The sequence below is a fragment of the Stenella coeruleoalba genome (assembly GCF_951394435.1).
Source record: "Stenella coeruleoalba genome assembly, chromosome: 5".
In the NCBI taxonomy this organism is placed as follows: Eukaryota; Metazoa; Chordata; class Mammalia; order Artiodactyla; family Delphinidae; genus Stenella; species Stenella coeruleoalba.
In genome coordinates this window covers 99,161,085-99,182,506 of record NC_137150.1, presented here as the reverse complement: position 1 = coordinate 99,182,506, position 21,422 = coordinate 99,161,085, and the positions used below count along the sequence as shown (strand labels likewise).

Below are 21,422 nucleotides of genomic sequence, written 5' to 3'. Positions count from 1 at the left end.
ACTGAAGCCAGCATGCATACAGCCCGTGCTCCGCAACAAGAGAAGCCACTGCAATGAGAAGCCCGCGTACACAATGAAGAGTAGGCCCTGCTTGCCGCAGCTAGAGAAAGCCCGCACACAGCAACGAAGACCCAACACAGCCAAAAATAAAGTTAATTGATTAATTAATTAATTGAATTAATGCCAAAGCAGGAACAGGGTTAGTTTTGAACAAAAACAATCATGGCACCTATATGACAACTTTATGAAGTGTTATGTCCCATAGACAATAGATGGAGAAATCTGGAGAGAAAGCTGAGCTGGAGCTTCAAGCATAAAAGTCATGAGCAAGTAGGTGAGAGGGAAAGCATGGAGTGTGTAAATGTGTAAGAGGCTCAAGAGCTAATTCTGGGAGAGTGAGTCAGGTATGTGGCTCAAGACTCAGGACAGATTTTTCTCTACCACTATCATGATTCAGAGGCTACCACGGTGATAATTAGTCCATTCTGCAGGGCATTATTAGCTATGTGATACTGACCCAACCTGTTCATTAGTTTGAGCTTCAGTTTTCTTACCTACAAAATGTGTAGAACCACACTCACATAGGTATCTTGAGATCTAAATAAGGTACGCTGTGTTAAAATACGTAGCCCGGAAATTGACATATAATAAGCTCTCAAAGTTTTATATGTTACTTGAATCCGAAGCCAGAAAGATCACAGAAAATTTAACTCATGGTCACTCCATCCCCAAAATTGCTTCTCCTCCTTTGTCTTCTATCTTTACTCGTTGACCAAGCCAAAAACCTAGAAGTCATTCTTCTCTTCTCCCTCTACTTCCATACCCAATTTCACCCTAATCCCGCATTCCTGTCAGATCAGTCTATTTCTTGTACCTCACGTCCACTACTTTCATTAAGACCGTCTGACCTCTCTCCTGGATCACTGCAAGCCTCCTTCAGGCTTCCCATGCCCTCCGATGCACTCTTCACATTGCAGCCAGAGTGAACTTCCAAAAGATAAATCTAATGTCATTTACTTGCTAAAACCCTTTGCATAAAGTCTGTATTTATAGCATGTAAAATCATTCATGATCTCAAGAAATATAGTTTTTACTTAACCTTTGAGCCTCAAATCTCACCATTCCTCTCTTTGAAGACTCTATTCTAGCTGCAGAAATCTACTTTCATTCCCTGATCAGGTCACATCTCCTCTCTTGGACCCATCTAATCTAGTCGACCCTGCTACCCTCTACATTCAGTTCACCTCCTCTGAGAGGCCTCCCCAAGGCTGGGTTAGGTACTCCTCTGAAAAACTTCCATAACTCCCTGTTCTACATGGCACTTACCATATTCAGACTCCTTCGTCACCTTTGCTAGGTTATACATTTCCTAAAGACAGAAACATTTCTTACTCATTATGTTATCCCTTATACACGGTATGATCAATAGTATATTTTAAGTGATTAATATAGATCTGTTTGGATAAATAAGTTAAAAATCCATGAGAAAGATGTTGTATCTTTTAACCATCTTCGTGAATCATATTGCTTAAATCTCTTCTCTAGCTACCTTCAAAACCAGAATTTTTACGTGTGTGATCTTCAACAAATTAAACCTCTCTGTGTTTAAATTCCTTGTCTGTAAAATGAGGATAACAATAGTACCTACCTCATAGTATTACTGTAAGGATTAAAAGAGTTGATGCATGTAAATCATTTAGAAATGGCACCTGGAAGTTTCCAAGAGCTTTCAGTAATTGTTAGCTGTTAATATTATTGTCACTGTTGTTACTGTTGTTATTAATATTTTCCTATAAGGTGGGAACTTCAGGTTTGACATCTGTCATGAACCAGGGCTCAGAACATATTTCACAAAGTCACAAGTTAAAGAACAGAGGAAGCTTTAAAGCCAGAGGTCAGCAAGAAGCAATGTCATGAGTCCCTGAACCTCCCACTCTCCCCACAGAAAGGCATTCTGGGACCAGACACGTTGCTGAACACATTATGGATAAAGGTTCCAGGTGAAGGACCATACTTTCTTGTCACTCTGTCTCCTTACAGGCCAATCATGAGAGCAACTTTGTCAAAAGAGAGTAAACAGCCTGCTTGACACCAAGCAGGCTGGATGTGAGTGTCAGCTGTTTACAGGAGTTGTCTGGAAAAGTCAGCTCCCCAGCAGCTAAGGACGTTTGGGTCAATGGGAAATAGTAAACCTTCTGGACAGGAGTAAGAAACCACCAGTCTTTACAGGAAGCTGACGTTGGGTCCAGTGCCCTCTGTCTTAGACAAGAGCAAGGCCCAATCTCACCTGGCTGTTGTCTAGCCAAAGCAGGGAGAAATTATATCATTTTGAACAATACTACTTGATGCCCCAGTTTTTTATTAATATTTCCTTCTGAGGTACTTCAAATGCTGTCATGCTTCTGCTTTGAATCCATCTTGGGTAGCTTGAGACTCCAGGTTTTCTAAGAGTCTACTCTCTATCAAGACAAATCCCAAAATTTCTTCTAATAGCTTTTATTTTTGTCAATAACATTTATTAATGTATCAGGCACCATACTAAGGGATGAGAATACAAAATATAGGGACATAATTCCTTCTTTTATGTATGTTTAGCCTGAGAGGAAGCAGATCAAATATTATAATACAATGTAACAGATGCAATAATAGAAATGTGTGCAGGACTCAGATGCACTCAGAAATTACTCTGTTCAGCCAGAGATTACATTTTGCAAACTATGAAGTAAATATGTGTTTGATTTACCCAGAATATAAAGCTTAGGATCCAAGTAAAAACATTGAAGCCCAATTAGCAGATGTATAACAATAGATAAAATGGTAATTATCACTCCTAAAATTACATCAGTTGATATAAAATTGGAGAGGAAGATATTATCATGAGAACTGAAAAGCATTCCTGGGGAATGGCCAGAGGAAAAGTTTGGAAGCTAAAAGAAACAAAGTTCAAATTTCAGCCCTGCCACCTATGCTGTGTGCATTTAGGCAAGTTTCCTAACATCTCTGAGTCTAAATTTTCTCATTTAAAAATAGGTATAATAATAACTACCATATTGAGTTATTTTAAGCAGTAAATGAAGAAAACTATGCAAAGCATCTAGCACATGATGCTCAATAAAGGCAGCTAATTTTTTTCTCAGACTATAACTTCACTTGTCATCCATTTTATTCTATGCACTTACAATTAGGTAACTGTGAAATCGACTAGAGAGCTCTCCTGGGGTGAGATTTTAAAATCTTTCTATAATGGAGTTCTATCCTATTTTTCTTAGTTACTTTTCAAAACTATCCACAGTAGTTTTGATGCATTATAAGCATTTTTAATGCACATCCTATTTTACTAAAATGTGTTGCAAAATGTCTTAAAATTCAAGCCTAATTGGTAGCAAAAGTAGTCAGAAAACAGATAAGAAAAAATCCTATTCAATAACGGAATATAAAATGAACAGAAAAAAAGCTAGTATCCTGACAGGTTAAAGTGTTTTGGTCACAAAGACACAGATGGGATTATGAGACATTCCCTATTACGAAAAAAGCTAAAGCTTAGCAGTTAAGAGGTTCCTGAAGGCATATTTTTCCTTCTTTTTACAGACTGCCTCTAGCATAAATTATAGATATTTTAGAGTCATGTCAAATAGTGTCAATTAAAAAAGAAATTAAAAGGAGATGTGGTTTTTTTATTATTATAGAAAATGAAATTGTGTAGATGGTGGTACAATAAAGAGAGCACTGATAACAATATTTACACTTACATTTTTGTATTTCTGTTGTTGGCACAGGGAAGAGGTAAGCTTGAATTGTGCCTGTCTTTAAATATTCGTCTGTCCCTCAATTTTCCCACATCAAAAATGGGGGAAATATCAACGGAAAAGCTTGGGTCCGAGCCCACCAGACACCTCCATTTTGAGGGGCAGGGGGAAGATGCCTACACAGGACCATAAGATGCACCTTTTAAAAGACTTCCATTTTTCCTCACAAGGTGGCATTTTAGAGAGGGGGGGCTGTGGATTTCAGAGAGCCTGCCCTGCTTTAGGCAAATCCTGAGCAACAATCCTTTAAAAACCCTCCCAGAGAACCACCTAGTCTATAAAAATGTGGTTCCAGTTCAGTGCCTTCTCTATGCAAAGTTTTTCTTTTTAACTGTTTTGTTAAATTTTAACAATTGGGGAATTTTGAAAACTTCTTTACACACTTCCTTGCCTTCTTAAAATAAAAGCAGACAAATGTTAAAAAAAAAAAAAAGAAGGGGGTAAATAAACCCTTTCCTTTGTCTTTCTCCCAGAGACAATGTAAGAATAGTCACGTGAATACCTTTGAACACTTTATTAAAAAATAAGCTACATAAATTCCAGGTCAACTTTATTACATTGTTAGGAAATTCCCAGTGGGTAGTATATTAAACAGAGAAATAGAGAAATATCTTACCTTATCTTATATGTGATTTCCTAAGTACAATAAAAATAATAATAATACAGTTATGGCTTATCTTATACAGCCAAAGTTAACTTTGGCTTCTTATCCTGTCCCTAAAGCTACACTGTCCTGTAGAGTAGCCACTTGCCACATGTGGCTATTTAAAATTTAATGTCAATTAATTAAACTAAAACTAAAAATTCAGTTCCTCAGTCTTACTAGCCACATTTCAAATGCTCAATAGCCACCTGTGACTACTTGCCACCATGTTGGACAGAGAGAACATTTCCGTCATCATGGAAAGTTCTATTGGAGAGTACTGGCCCAGAGGATACTCAGGCTGAATGTCCTGTTGCTCTGTGGCCTTAAGCTGGGCACTGATAGCATTTCAAAGATTAAATGACCTTAGAAGTTCTGAAAGGACTTCATAATCACATCAGTGTCAGACTAAGGGAAAGACAGAAGTAAGTGAAGAAGAATTAAACAGGCAGAGACTTCCCTGGTGGCACAGTGGTTAAGACTCTGTACTCCCGATGCAGGGGGCCTGGGTTCAATCCCTGGTCAGGGAACTAGATCCCACGTGCATGTCACAACTAAGAGTTCGCCTACCACAACTAAGGAGCCCACGTGCCACAACTAAGGAGCCCGCCTGCTGCAACTAAGACCCGGTGCAACCAAATAAATGAAATAAAGAATTAACTAGACAGTAAAGAAGAAAGAAGGAAGGATGGCTACAAAAAGGATACTCACTGACATTATTATAAAGGGATAAAAAATGAATCAGGAATTCAGTGCTTCTGCAGAAGTACAGTTTTACTTAAAACATTTGTCACATGTGATTTGTATTAAATGCATCAATCTTAGACTAAATTTCTGATGTCCTAATTGGGTTTTGAGGCATTCCAGCTAAATCACACAAAAACTATTTCTGGACAATTGGGATGAAATTTAACCACCCATATGTATACCACAAATTTTAAAAACATATTTTTCCTCTCAAGGGGGGTCAGCAGATGCTACGAAGATACTTGCAATTCTTGTTCACAACTTTCGTATTTATCCTCGTCTGGACTACATGTACTCACAAGTAGTTTTCATGCTTACCAATGTTTTGGCTTCCACTTCCTCTATAAAAGGAATTATAACTTAGCATATGTATTACTTGTACCCAAAAGTAAGAGAATAACCTGTGTATGTTTGCATTTAGGTCATTCTGTCCATTGAAGAAGGTTACAGACTTCCGGCTCCCATGGGCTGTCCAGCATCTCTACACCAGCTGATGCTCCATTGCTGGCAGAAGGAGAGAAATCACAGACCAAAATTTACTGACATTGTCAGCTTCCTTGACAAGCTGATCCGCAATCCCAGTGCCCTTCACACCCTGGTAGAGGACATCCTTGTGTAAGATGCATAATGTTGATTTTTCCCCTTGACAATCATAATTTCTTTCAGGCTGTAGACAAGACTAACAGGTAAAGAGGAGGAAGTTTGCCTTGATAACTGTCTAGTTGTCTACCTTTTAGAATATTCTGTATAAACCATATTTTATTTATCAGCTGAAAAAGCAGTTTATTAACATTTAAAAAAATGATTTTTTTCCACAAGAAAACAAGTTCCCCTTTCCTTTTGTCCATATCTAATCTTTCTGAATCACTTTTTAAATATTTTTTCCTGTGTGGGTCTATGGTATTTCTAATTCCTTTCTTGACTTACTGATTTTCTTCTTACCTTTATAAGAAGAAAATCTTATGTGTGTGCGTGTGTGTGTGTGTGTGCGTGTGTGTGCAACCCCTTTAATTTTCTTGTCCATTCTATATTCTATTCCTCTCTTTGAAATGGCAAGCAAGACAGGGGCAATTTGTGAATCAGCCAGGAGCAAGGATGTCTCCTGCTGATATGATCACACCCAGCTGTTGTTACCTTCCATTGCTAAAACCAGAGAAAGACGGATGACAAGACAAGAAAATGAAAGCACTCATCCACCATTTTATAAAAGTCAGTAGCGTTGAGAGATCTACCCACTTCTCTCTGAAAAGCAATTATAAGAGGGAAAGTAGAAGAAAAAAAAAAAACACTGCCATCTATGTCTGAACATATAACATTTAAAATATTGTTAAGTTGAAAATAGATTTCTTTAGGCCAAATTGGACTTACAAATAACCAAAGCGTTTTCAAAGCTTACTTTCCTGACTCCGGGGATGGCCAATAGGATATACAAATGTTCAACTTTAGGTCACAAGTTCAAGTCAGTGCAGGTTTTAGTGACAATAAAGCCAAAGGCTCTTCAAGAACTACTTGAAACAGACCTCAGTTCATAGCAGAGAATAGAAGAGTTCACCTCTAAATCACTAATTGGCAGCCTCAGTAAAGTGAAGCCAAGCATGAAATAGCTAGAGATTAAACTATTATTCTAGCCCGTCTTCCCTAAAGCAGTCCAGCACAGGAGGCTGTAATGGTGAGAGTGGGCATGGGGGCCATTTTGAATTTTATCGTAAAAGCAATGGGCAGCCATTGAAGGATTTTAAGCAAGAGAAGGGCATGATCACATTTGCATTTCTGAAAGATCACTCTAGGGCTGATTTAAACTAAAAGTGTAAAGCAAGGAGCAAGATGGGAAACAGAGAGAGTTATATGTTTTCAGCAATCCAAGCTAGGAAAGGTCAGGGCCTGACTTATGAAATGAGAATAAGTTTGGAGTCAGGAGATAAGAAAATGGATTTATTACTAGATAAGGAAAACGAATGTGTCTTGGTCATTGAGTGAACAAGGAAGGAGGAGAAAAGAATCAAGATATTTGTCAGGTTTCTTTCTTAGACAAGTTGGTTGATGGTATTACCACTGAGAGAGAGGGAGAAGGACAAGTTTTTGGAATAGGAATGAGACCATTTCATGCATATTGAGTGGAAGATTCCTGTGGGACATCTAAGTGAATATATCCAGTAGGCACTTATATTTATATAGGTTGAACTCAGTTAAAAATATCTGGGCTAAAGATGTAGATTTGGAGATCATCAGCATATTGATTGTACCTGAAGCTTTAAGCATAGTTAAGATAACCCATGGAGAATATAAAGAATAAAAAGAAATAGGAAAAGAATGCAAACCTTTGGAACACCAAGGTTTAAGAAATGAATTGAAGATGTGTACCCAAAGGAGACTGAGAAAGGAGAGCCAGACAGATAATCAGGAAAACAGGGAAAGCACAGTATCCTAGAAACCAAAAAAAAGGAGACAGTTCCTAGGAGTTTAATGTCCAAGGCTTTATGAAGCTCCCTTAAGATAAAAATGAAGTGTGTCCATTGGATTTAGCAACTATGTGTTTCGGTTTCATGGGCGGCCTTTGCAAGAGCATTTTCACTAGCATCATGTAAGACAAACCCAGTGGGGGAGGAGTGAATGTGAGGTCAGAGAGAGGCGCTGTACAAAGTACCAAGTCCAGTACTGTTTTCTCAAAAAATCTGTATCTGAAAAGAAAGAGAAGTGGTTAGAGAAAATGTGTCTTGTGTTTTGTTTTTATATGTTTTATTGAAGAGATGAGCATGCTTTAATAATGAAGAGAAAGAACTACTAGAAAGGGATCATGGAGTGAGTCTGAAATCATTTAATCTGGACCTCTTGTGGTTTAGGGTCAACGGACTCCACAGCCAGTGCCCGTCAACAGAGCTCTCTGACTGTTCTATGGCTGTAGACGCAGGCAGGTAAGAGCCTTCTTTTTGAAGAAAAGCAGGTAAAACAATTTCTTCCCTGCTTTTTCAAGATAATGAATCTTCCTCGTATTTGGAAAATAATGATAAAGAATTTAAGATGAGAAAATATCAAAAAGTCCAAATGAACCAGAGGTAAAGTCAGTATGAGGGCTGGTGACTGAGGGCCAGAAGTTATGCTTTAACTGGGTGGGCAATAATCCAGTGGACAGGCCAGAGAAAGGCAGGCTCCGCGATGGTGCTTCCACACGTGGGCCAGGAGTTGGGCTTTATATAAAGTTGGCAGTTTGATTCAATTCTAAAGTCTGATCTCTGGGACTTCCCTGGCGGTCCAGTGGTTAAAGACTTCGCCTTCCAATGCAGGGGGTGTGGGTTTTATCCCTGGTTGGGGAGCTAAGATCCCACATGCCTCGTGGCCAAAAAACCAAAACATAAAACAGAAGCAATATTGTAACAAATTCAGTAAAGACCTTAAAAATGGTCCACATTAAAAAAAAAAACTTAAAAAAAAAAAAGGTCTAATCTCTGGGGGACCAAATTGAAGTTTTTGTGACTGATTTGCTATCCTTGTTTCTGACAAAGATATATGTGCTACCCTTAATATACTTTTGTTTGGGAAACAAAAAGAACCAGAGTTCTAAGGGTATCGTGCCTGAACCTTTATCAGTATTCTTGTTTTCAAAGCAGCCTGAGTGGGTTTCCCTTGTCCACCCCCTCACCCCCAATGCCACCCACCTACCCTGATCCCAGAGCACTGAGACCGTTTAGGGAGAAGAGATGTGGTAGATTGAAGGATGGCAATGTTAGCTACAGAATGCCTGGTTTGTTTTATGCTTACAAAACTGTGACATTGCCACTCCAGCCCCCAAATTCCAAAGCCCAGTCACTTGTCCCAGAGTGATGTTGGACTAAGGAAACATGATGGGGTATAGAATTGCAGTCTTTCCTCCCATGTATCTCTCAAGCAGGTAAAGGAGTCTAAGAGTATAATTCACAGCAGTTCTTATTAAACTCTCCTGTACGCTCCTTTTCTCTAATATCCCCAAACTCCCAAAGTTCTCTCACACTCCTATACTGACATAACTCTCTCACCCACTAGGTCCCTATGGTTTTTATTCCACTCTAATTGCTTTTTTTCTCAAGAATTCACCTGAGAAGGTTTTATCCATTCTCTTGACAGAGTAGTAAGAGGGGAAGAAATTAAGGTGACAAAGAGGGGAGAGGAAAGCTGAGAAACCCACAGCTTCATCATTTTATACCAGCATATTGGAAATTTCATAGACCTTATATCTGTAATTTTTCTTTCAAAGGACAGAATACCCAGTAGAAAAAAAAATTGTTGGTCAGAGAAGGCTTTTATTATTTAGAACAACCACTCCAAATAATGCTGACATTCTTGTGCCTGACACACTCCCATGGGAGTATTCAGAGCTCTGTGAAGTCCCCAACCTTCTTGCTTTCTCTGCTACTCAAGAAAGCATATGGATATATAAGTGAATGTAATGATATAAGTACAACCTTAAATCCAATTGACTGTAAAAAAAATAATTTGAGAAAGTACCTTAGTAATATAGGCAGTCATCCTTTCATGCATGAATTTCAAACTACCTTCATTTTCATTTACAGTACAATGATGCCTTATAACCCCTTTCAAAGAAATATCTGTAGCTGTCACAGCCCCTGGAAAAAGGGCCCAGCTTGAGACCAAGGCTACATGGAGAACGACATCAGGAGCGTTGCCTGGCCACACCCTTTGAAACACCTCTTCTCCCTTTCCCTGACCCTCAGGACCAACCCAGAGGCAAGCATATTGCCATGGAATCCAGAGTCACATCTGGGGCCCGGTAGTTTAATAGCACGAAGTAGATTGATGACTATATGGCTGTCCCTTCACCCAGCCCTACCTTCCCCACCCTACCTACATCATCCTATACACTCATCCTCCAACCTCTTAACACCCACCCCTGTTTCTTCCATACACCGTAGCCTACTGAGTGCACTAGGCTGAAATCAGCTGGACAGTGCCTTTTGGACAGCGCTGCAGTGTAATAGGAGAATAATTCTTTCTCCCAATCCTGCTCCAGATGCCCAGCATGTCACTGATGAGAATTTTATAGATTATGGGCTCCTCGACAACATCAGCTAAAAGGTAGCGTTCAGAAACAGGCAACAATTGACCAGATGGACCAGTCCATGACAGAAATCATATTCCACCCAGGCCAAGGCACATAGGAATATTCTCACTACCTGCTAGGCCATAATTAAGGATCTTATAATATTTTAGCTCTTAGGAACTGGAACCACCACTCTCCTTAGTATGTATAAATCGACTGTTGAACTTTTCAAGCACTTGGCTTCTGGTAATATGTGAATCATGAAGGTAAGGAAAAGCTCAAACCAGTATCATCTGCTTTGGAGAACTGCAAGTAAACATTATAAGACTAAATGGTACTACCTCCCTCCATCCAATTAATAAAGCACCTGCAATGCTGTCTCCTGAGGGCAATAACTTTCAACAGTTTGTTAGAAATGTTTCTATTCATTTTGAAAACATGTTGCTAAGTGCTGCCTAGGCTGTCCGTAATCATCACTTACTAAATTGTTTATCTCTATAAACGAAGTCATGGACAACTTGTTCTGCTTAATTTTTGTAACTAACAGTTTTAATGGTTTTTTTCCTGACAGAGAAATAACTGGCTGGCCAAAACTAGTGTTGTAATCGAGTGATAAGCAAAGCTTTGCGGAAGGAAGACAGAATATTAAGTATTAAACAGGAAGTGTGAAACTTCTACCCGTTAGAAAATCTAAATTCTATTCACATGAACTGTTGCCACAATATACTATCACTAATGTTAATACCAGTACTAATATTGATACAAGTTCTATTAATCATTATCAACAATAACTATTACTGCTATTTGTTGAGAGCCTACTATGTGCCAGTTATTGTACTAGGCACTTTTATCTGTCATGTCATGTAATCCTCACTGTTATTATCTCCATCCCTCATGTAAGGAAACAGAGACTCAAAGAGGCTAAATTTCCCAGGGATACACAGCAAGTAATTACTAGATCAGGAATTTGAATGAGGTCCACCAACTGCAAAGTCCTTGTTCTTTCCACTACACAGTATACAACCACTGCACTGTTTATGATTATAGGAAAAGAGGATAACGTTTTTACATCTCCAGATAGATTTTCTCTGGACTTATCAGACTTCATCAATGGAGTATATTAAAATTCCAAAAAGAATTTGTAGCAGAGCACAGCCTGTTATTTTATGTTCTGCTAAGCAAATACAAGGATGTAGAAAATGAGTATGCCCTCATTCATGGGAATAAGCAAACACGTAATCTGTATATTCCCCCAACTTTCTCCTACAATGCTCGGTCACTTGAAGAACACTACTTGAAAAAAGAAAGTAGTAACTACAACAAAATAAAGAAATGAGGAAACTATGGCAGCAACATAGTTTCACATTTACGTCCTCAAGCATTTTTGTAGTTTGAATTTTTCCAGTGTTGGCAAATGTATGCTTTGCTTCTTTTCCTTGTTATGGCCGACATTACTAACCATCACAGCACTCCTTCTCACTGAGCCCACATGCTGCCTCTGTATCTTTTTAAGACCACGTTTTGATAACTACTGGCAATGAATTGTAGTTGGCGTGTGATATGAAATCTATTTCTGTCCCTGTATTATTTACCCACATAAAATAGGCTTTCCTGAGGTTCAGTGATCTGTTACTCTGACTATAGTGACCATGTGCTAAGAACTCTACTCAGAATGTAGGAAATACTTAAACAGTATTATTCCTACCCTGTATCTATCCTTCCTAATGTTTAAACACATCTATAATTTTTAAATTTGCTTTGAATATCACTCCTTCATACTTTTTACCAATTATCAGGCTTATTATGAGAATTAAATAATCATGTCAATAAAAAACCTGAAGACTTACTGAAAATAAGAGGCTGACAAAAAATAACTCACGCTCCCAATTTAGCACTGAGAAGCGTCAGATTGTTTGGAGCAAAGAGATATTGCCGGGCTCCCCTGGTGGCGCAGTGGTTGAGAGTCCGCCTGACGATGTAGGGGACACGGGTTCGTGCCCCGGTCCAGGAAGATCCCACATGCGCGGCTCGGCCCATGAGCCATGGCCGCTGAGCCTGCGCGTCCGGAGCCTGTGTTCCTCAATGGGAGAGACCACAACGGTGAGACGCCCGCGTACGGGAAAAAAAAAAAAAAAAAAAAAAAGAGATATTGCCCACAAGCATGAAATAGTCACAAGATTTATGGCATGGTTCTATGCCCTTAGAATTTTAGAACATCTTGTGCAAAATTTCACTTTAAAATCTTAAAGGAATATCAAAATTGTTTCATTAACTTGTGTTCAATTTGACGATTAGGCCTAATTATAGGGAGGGCAATGTTTTATTTTTTAATCTGATTAGATAAATTCTTCCTTCAAAGGTTAGGTAGGTAGTTTGTGTAGTAAATAGTGTGAAGTGTAGTCCCTTAGTCATGAGATGAGAAGCTCATGTAAAAACAGTGATATTGAATAAGATAAATGTTGCTGTTGTAGTTCTAGGTCCCTTAACCCTGTGCTGCCTCACTCACCTGTAACTGCCTCTTCCTCCACTCTGAAACCTATCAAGATAGATAAGCAAACATTTTTGCAATGTGAGGAATAAACTAAATCAACAGCATATTCATTAATAGGCTGACCGTTACAGCAATAAGCTCTTATTCTTCCATTTAATGAGTTAAATGAAAGTAGATTATTCATCATGAATCAACCATTATGTCATGGACCAAACTTTTCTGTAGAGAATATTCAAATCTAAATTATCACTTATTTAATGAATTCCTTTAATACTTTCAGCATTGTGCTAAGGCCTACAGAAAATAGAAAGATATATGAGATATGATTCCTGCCATCAGGGAGTTTTAACTTACTCTTTAAAAACAAAATTCTTCTGTCCTATGGATTTTTCCCAAGGAAGTAATTCAACTGAAGCATAAAGATACATGTTCTATGATTATATAATCATCTGTAATAAATTTAATAAGGTTGCTAGCAATTTAAGAGTCTGACTCAGGGAATTAACAAATTATTAAGCATCAACCTACAGAATACTATACGCTCACTTGAATATTAGTTATGAAGACCACTGACATATAGAAAATATTCCTCAGTATGTGAAATAAAGGCAATATAGAATAGAATGGACCCTATCTGTACAGTTCTGCTAGCCATATATAAATGTAAGAGCTAGGAAAAAGTTATGTTAGAGTGGTAAGGGGAGAAAAGCCTTTAAGCGTGTGATAGTTTCATATTAAAACAAGATCCATATGGTAGTTCTATTTTTAGTTTTTTAAGGAGCCTCCATACTGTTCTCCATAGTGGCTGTATCAATTTACATTCCCACCAACAGTACAAGAGTGTTCCCTTTTCTCCACACCCTCTCCAGCATTTATTGTTTCTAGATTTTTTGATGATGGCCATTCTGACCGGTGTGAGATGGTATCTCATTGTAATTTTGATTTGCATTTCTCTAATGATTAATGATGTTGAGCATCCTTTCATGTGTTTGTTGGCAATCTGTATATCTTCTTTGGAGAAATGTCTATTTAGGTCTTCTGCCCATTTTTGGATTGGGTTGTTTGTTTTTTTGTTATTCAGCTGCATGAGCTGCTTGTAAATTTTGGAGATGAATCCTTTGTCAGTTGCTTCATTTGCAAATATTTTCTCCCATTCTGAGGGTTGTCTTTTGGTCTTGTTTATGGTTTCCTTTGCTGTGCAAAAGCTTTGAAGTTTCATTAGGTCCCATTTGTTTATTTTTGTTTTTATTTCCATTTCTCTAGGAGGTGGGTCAAAAAGGATCTTGCTGTGATTTATGTCATAGAGTGTTCTGCCTATGTTTTCCTCTAAGAGTTTGATAGTTTCTGGCCTTACATTTAGGTCTTTAATCCATTTTGAGTTTATTTTTGTTTATGGTGTTAGGGAGTGTTCTAATTTCATACTTTTACATGTACCTGTCCAGTTTTCCCAGCACCACTTATTGAAGAGGCTGTCTTTTCTCCACTGTATATTCTTGCCTCCTTTGAGAATGGACTTGAGGATATGGGGAGGGGGAAGGGTAAGCTGTGACAAAGTGAGAGAGTGGCATGGACATATATACACTACCAAACGTAAAATAGATAGCTAGTGGGAAGCAGCCGCATAGCACAGGGAGATTAGCTTGGTGCTTTGTGACTACCTAGAGGGGTGGGATAGGGAGGGTGGGAGGGAGGGAGACACAAGAGGGAAGAGATATGGGAACATATGTATATGTATAATTGATTCACTTTGTTATAAAGCAGAAACTAACACACCACTGTAAAGCAATTATACTCCAATAAAGATGTTTAAAAAAAAGATCCAAAAATAAATAAATAAATAAATAAAAATTAAAAAAATAAAATAAAACAAGATCCTACCTTGGAATAGTGTTTCTCAAAGTATAACTTTTCTTGAATCATTTTTAATAGGTCTCTTACTTTTATATTTACATGATGATTATAAAATATGGAAAACTTTTGAGGATAAAAACCTTCCTGCTTTTTAACGGCAGTTTTAATACCTACTGGTAACCTAAGAACTTTCTAAATTAAAATACTAATACTATTGTGAACTCAAAGGGCTCATCAGAATCAAGACTTCTTGGCTCTATCGGTGCTATTCATTTTCACATATTTAGATATATTGAGAGTATGTGTTTATTGCACCTTAAACTATACTATTACCTATTCTAGCTATACTGCAGCCCTTTTCCTAATCTTAATTGACCATAATGTATACCTGGAACAATTTCCTAATTCTACCGCCTCCTCATTTTTCTGAGGAAGGTAGTAGACCTTTGACCTTCTGTTCTACAATATGTACTTTTTTTCTGTGAGGTTTTGCTGTAAAGACATTTCTCAGGTGGGAAGCTCCCACTAGTCACCAAATAGCAGAAATTTCTACATGCTCAGCAAATAGCAGACTGAATTTATCATTGCACATGGTTGATAAGAAAGGGCGCCTATTGTTTATTAGGTAATATTCCAGAGAATTCATGTGAGGGTGATGGCACCCAACCCTCAAAGCCAGAAAATAGCAGCATTTTTCAACTTCATTATAAGGTGAAAGAAAAGTTATTGCACAGTGGCTGTGAACAATGAGGGAACGCTGACCTTCCTAAATCAACCGTCAGTGCGGTCGCATAAAGGCCAAAGTGTAACTAGGTTACTAAAGATGTATGGAGAGAAAGGGAATTATGGTATTGAAACATTCTAGGAGCAAATAGTGGATGCTTTTCAACAGAGAAATAGGCCATTTAAGTCATTTAGTATACAGAATGTCCTTCCATGACCTTTCTATACTAAGGACATAAAATTAGCAAATTACATTTTCACTCACCAATTATATGAATTGTGAAATCTCAAGAGTTATTCTAGCATTATCTCAGGAGAGAGAAGTGGAAGTCATTTGACTATGTCTGTGCATCAAGAATGGCATAGGAGTATGAAGGGAAATTCACCTAAACACATCCTTTTAGTTTGGTTCAGTTTCAACAGATTTCTCAGACAAGTAATTAAAAGACATGAGAGCCACAGTGTTTTGAAATAGGACATTCAGCTTCCTAACGTATATTGTTTTATTTATGTTAATAAGGAATAAGGATACCCTGGGCATTTTGATATTTAAACTTGGTCAGTGAACTTACTACAGCATTATTTCCTGAAGTATGTTCTGTAGGAAACTGGTCAGATAATTTAGGAAAATAGCGCAGAAGCTAGTGAAGGCTCTAAAAAACGCCACAATTAAAAACCCTGTTTAACTCTGTTTGCCATGGAGAACTTTATTGTTTTTATTGATATATGAACTTTTATTTATTTGATAATTCTTATTAATATAAACAACTCTAGGAAACTAAGAAATATAGCAACCGTTAAAGTGTTTATTTGTAGATGCCATGATAGCTTTTCAACCTTTAACATAACTAAACTTTGTTTAGGGTCAAATCATGAATCATTCTGATATTAATTAGAATGAAATAGCCCATAATCAAATAGCATTGCAGTTTTTAGTACAGGAAAATAAAATGTGGCTTTACAGCCTCCAAAATAGGAAATATGGTAACAGAATTGAGTAGTGGTAAAAAGAACACAAGTCACTGTGAAGAGTAACCAGACTCCATATGGACTACAGTATAATCACAAGATACATGCATTTAGTTTATGCAAATGTCAATTATATAGAAAGAGCAATAATCCCTGGATTTCCCTGTCATCCTTCTTCACCCCCCTGTCCACCTTCAACTAGAATTCAGTTTAGAAAAGTAGAAGTCAATGTAGAATCAAAGAAAAACCAAAGAAATGAATTTTAGGTCTTTAGTAGGGACTTTGTCCTAAATAATTCCAAGGGGCATCTTTCAGGGTTTTCAGGAGTCATACAGTGTACAACTTGTATCCCCATGTATTATGTACATCTCTGGCTTTTGTGCTCCTAAAGACCCGAGTCCTGGTGATATACCTATATGTATCTATATCTATGTATTCACACATTCACTAACCTTTTCAAAATAATACCCTTATATTATTTTTATATTAAAACTACAAAAATATCTCTAACTGGAATGCCCTTGTGCATCAGATCTTAGGAACAGAAATACAAATTTCTGTATCACTTACTTTAAGATCCATCAATGACAGATTCCTTTTTCTTGTTAACCCAAGCTTGCATTGATTTTGCTCTAGTTTTGTGCTTTATTAATATCTGTGCTTTGGGCTGTATTACCCTATACTTGGATGTATGTAAATCTTATTCATGCAGTTGAGCTCTATGACAGCAGAAATTACTTTTTAATAAATAATAAATTCTTGTTGAATGTTTGAGGACAGATAAATGGAGACTTGATCAATGAATTCACCACAAAAAAAAGAAGGGGTTATCATAGCAAATGTGAAAAAGGGGACTTCCCTGGTGGCACAGTGGTTAAGAATCTGCCTGCCAATGCAGGGGACATGGGTTCGATACCTGGTCCAGGAAGATCCCACATGCTGCAAAGCAACTAAGCCTGTGCGCCACGACTACTGAGCCTGCGCTCTAGAGCTCTCTTGCTGCAATTACTGAAGCCCGCCCACCTAGAGCCTGTGCTTCTCAACAAGAGAAGCCACCACAATGAGAAGCCCATGCACTGCAACGAAGAGCAGCCCCCGCTCGCCACAACTAGAGAAAGCCTGCACGCAGCAATGAAGACCCAATGGAGCCAAAAATAAATGGAATTTTTTTTTTTAAATGTGAAAAAGGCCAAAGGGCATAGATTCAGTGGCAGGTCAGAAAGCGTATGAGTGAATAGCCTGTGGCTAGTTACTTTCTTTGGGGGTATTCCTCAAATTTGAAAACAGAATTTCATGCAAGAGAAAAAAGTAAACAGAAGTTAGCAAGATGTGGGTTTTCTCAAGATACATCAAGTATAAGACCTAGTAGTGGCAAAAAGCAGGAAAAGACAAAAGAAACTGACAAGTGAAACTGACCAGGTATAAGTGGCTGATTTGAATATGATGGAAAAATTTTAAATCTCTAGTGTTCTATGGAGGATGAAAACATTTGATGTAAGAATACTGTAACATGTAAAAATAAAGTTGGGTATTTTTTGCTTTATCCGGCTTTTAAATGGTCTCCATGCTTGTTTGTTTGTTTTTTCCTCGTAGAATGCCAGACTCTCCTGGTGAAGTTCCCGAATATCCTTTGTTTGTGACGGTCGGTGACTGGCTAGATTCTATAAAGATGGGGCAATATAAGAATAACTTCATGGCAGCAGGGTTTACAACTTTTGACCTCATTTCAAGAATGAGCATTGAGTAAGTGGTGCTATGTTTATTACTATATTTAGATGCTCCACTCAGGAGATTATAAATTCAAATACTATATCAAGAACACCATGGTTAAACTACCTTCCCTAATACTAGGATGGTGTTTCCACATCTTTCCTCACCATTTCTGTCGATCATTCTAGTGAAAGTTGGACATTGCACTTTTAACTATTTTCCTTTGAAAGAATATATTTAATTCAAAAAACTATTTAAAATTTTAAATGCTTTCTAAAATGCATATTACTCTTGTTCACATCATAGACTTTACATCAACATAGTTTTACCTTTGCAAATTAGTTTTGACTCATGTATACTAAATCAATTCCTATTACTTTCATCAAATGTAATAATTGTAATAATACAATATTATGTTATCTCAGAGCTTTTTCTCTATGTTACAATGGTCCAGCATTTTTCCACTTTCTCAAATGCTATCCTTTCATGGGTGCAGTGAAAATGCTCAACATGTGCTTAAAAGAAAGATACTAAAACTAGTAGGTGAAGCCATATTAAATTGCCATTGTTGTAAAATAGTAATGGTAATTTCATACTGTTCAACATAATATAATGGCATTTTTTCAAATTATTGAAAGACCATGACAATTAAAATGGAGTCCACATTATACTTTCTATCCTACATGCTATTTTGCTAATACTGTTGAAAATTTATACAATTACATAAAACCCTTGGGCTTATGAAATATCTGAACATTACATCGGTACCTGAATTCTTTGTACCCTTAAATCTGAGGTTGACCTGACGTCTTCTCTGGCACCAGGGTAAAGAAAAAGGTAACAAACTCCTGTTGTTCATTTATATCTCTGCTTAAACTCTCATTTTACCAGGTATACAATTTTTGGCAAATCTGACATGGGGCACATTTACCATATCTAAATGTTCATTTCCTCTCTGTCATACTTACCAGATCTAAATGTTCATATTCTCTCTCTCTCTCTCTCTCTCTCTCTCTCAATCTCTCACAGTGATATTAGAAGAATTGGAGTCATACTCATTGGACACCAGAGACGAATAGTCAGCAGTATACAGACTTTACGTTTACACATGATGCACATACAGGAGAAGGGATTTCATGTATGAAAGTACTACAAGCACCTGTGTTTTGTGCCTCAGCATTTCTAAAATGAAAGATATCCTCTCTACTACCCTCTCTTCTGATTCTCCAAACATCACTTCACAAACTGCAGTCTCCTGTCAGACTACGAGAACACACCCTTTGTTTATGCTTCCAACCTGGACTTAAAAATCACTCATCATAGCTCCTCTCTGAATAACCTGCAAATAAAACCCTGGCCCACTGCAGATTATCATTACACAATGGTAAATAACTCAGCATGGATGTGTAACTTTGTATAATTGTATTTCAGAACTGTTCAAGGACTTAACCCAAAGGAATTTGGGGTTAATGATGTATTTAGAGTTTGATGGTAGATTAAAAAAAAAGAGTTGACCTTGCTTTCATGTTTTGTGATCGAGTAGCTTCCAAACTGACATGAATATTTATTTTTTAGATAATTATATTCAACTCTGTGGGTCATATCGTTAACTCTATCCTACAATACTTTACCTGTCGAAGCCTGACGTTGTTAGAATTATTTGCAGAAAAGACCAATGATTTCATGTAGTGAATTCTTGTCAAGTGTGACTGGGGTGAGAAGGAAGTTATCAGGGAGGGTGAGGGAGAAACATACTGTGCTTTTAAAACTTCTTAAGTCTTGGTTTGTCATTTTTTAAAATTAACTTTATAGTGTCCTACATATTTCGTAGTAGGTGGTAGTTTAGAGGCAGGCTTTCCCCTCTAATTTTTTACTAACTATAGTATATTTCTCTACTGTGTTATGAAGATCACCCCTGGAAAGACCAAGAGTGATTCCATTGCTCTAAAGGCTATAAACAGAGTGAAGCATGGAATAATCCATGACTGTTTCCTTGGTTCATCTTCACAAGTTTGCAAGAGTAATTATCAAAGCATTAAGAAAATTATTCTCAGCAGAATTGCTTTGAATAAAAGATCTATGATTATAGCCTTAGATTAAACGTAACAAGATTTTAATTTAAACAGAATTTTATGATAGTTACATGGTGGCCCAAGAAAATAAACACATCGAACTGTCTAATATTGGTACATTTTGCAAGTTTAAGAATTTTTATGTTTTGTTTGTAAAAATAAGTTACACGAACATGCTGAGCTGTTTTCCAAACCTTCCAAGAGACAAGTATGCCGCTGCGTACACCAAAGAGGGTATAAACGGATCTAGCACATGAGCGTATATGAATTGTGTGTAACCCGAGTCTTTGATACAGTAACATAAAAATGTAAACACAGCTAAGGTGTGTTGTTGCCATAATCTTCTGGAGGCTGCAAAAACAGGCAAATATACTTTTCATTGAATTAAGCTGAGTCAGCTTATCAAAACAGTAATGTCGTATGAACAAATTCAATTATAAAATCAGCTGTTCCCTGTAAAACTATAAAAATAACTGCTGTGCTAGGTGGAAGAGTAGTGAGAATGTCTTAAGAGAAAAAAAAGAGCAGGTTGTCTGAAGATGCTGATTTCATATAAAAATGAAGTTTTATTTGATCTCGCAGATAAAGGTACCCTACCCACATCCTCAAATTCTTACCTAAATTACATTTTTTGGTGATAGTAGTTTTCTTGCTATAAAAGGAGTCTTGATTTTTTTTTTCCTATTTTAAGATTTTTTGATTGTCCCATTAGACTAGACCCTTCCACATATTTTCTTTTGTTGATTTATCTTCTGATTTTTGCCTCCCACAGCTAAAATTTTCTCATTTCAAAAGAAACAGAGAGAGCTAGAAGGAAGAGTCTTTAAAGTATTCCTTAAAGTACAATAAAAAAGAAAAAAGTGGGAAATCCATCACTTTTTAAGTAGGTGTGTCAGAAATAGCTAGCAACATTTTCCAGCCATCACCTGCATGGTCATGCATCACTCACAGACTGTCTGCAGTTTGCTTGTTACATTTACACAAATCTGGATGCATTTAGAGGAAATATAAAATTTCCATATTTACCTATCTTCAAATATATATTAAATAAGAACAGATGTAAAGCAGATTAAATTTATTAATCATATATATTTATTTTTATAATACAACAAAAACATATTTAGAAAATAAGGAATAGAATAATTATGGTCTTCCATAGGACTCTGTCAGCAACATCTGTATACTTTGATGAAATAAATTCTATAAAGTATTTAAACTTCTATGGGATGGGCATTCAGTGCTTGCAAGATTTAAATTCTCTGTTAAGAATTTTTTTCTTCAAAAATCCAACGATCCTATTCTATATCTGGTTAATTCATAGTTTTTTTTCCTTCCCAAACATCTTTCTGTAGTATTATAAAACTGCCTTTTCACTTTG

The 21,422-nt window shown here is 37.1% G+C and overlaps 1 protein-coding gene across 3 annotated transcripts in view; it reads left to right on the top strand.

Moving 5' to 3' along the window:
• EPHA6 (EPH receptor A6) overlaps positions 1 to 19,116 on the top strand; it is a gene marked incomplete at its 3' end in the record, with an annotated part of 858,431 nt that extends 839,315 nt beyond the window's left edge. For 2 of the 3 annotated variants that reach the window (XM_079923296.1, XM_079923295.1), the window contains 4 exons: positions 5,618 to 5,811; positions 8,037 to 8,108; positions 17,856 to 18,005; positions 19,002 to 19,116. In XM_079923296.1, the coding sequence (XP_079779422.1) occupies positions 5,618 to 5,811; positions 8,037 to 8,108; positions 17,856 to 18,005; positions 19,002 to 19,116 (531 nt within the window). The remainder of the gene's footprint in view (positions 1 to 5,617; positions 5,812 to 8,036; positions 8,109 to 17,855; positions 18,006 to 19,001) is intronic. The other variant, XM_079923297.1, reaches the window with a different exon arrangement.
• Positions 19,117 to 21,422: the final 2,306 nt, after the last annotated feature.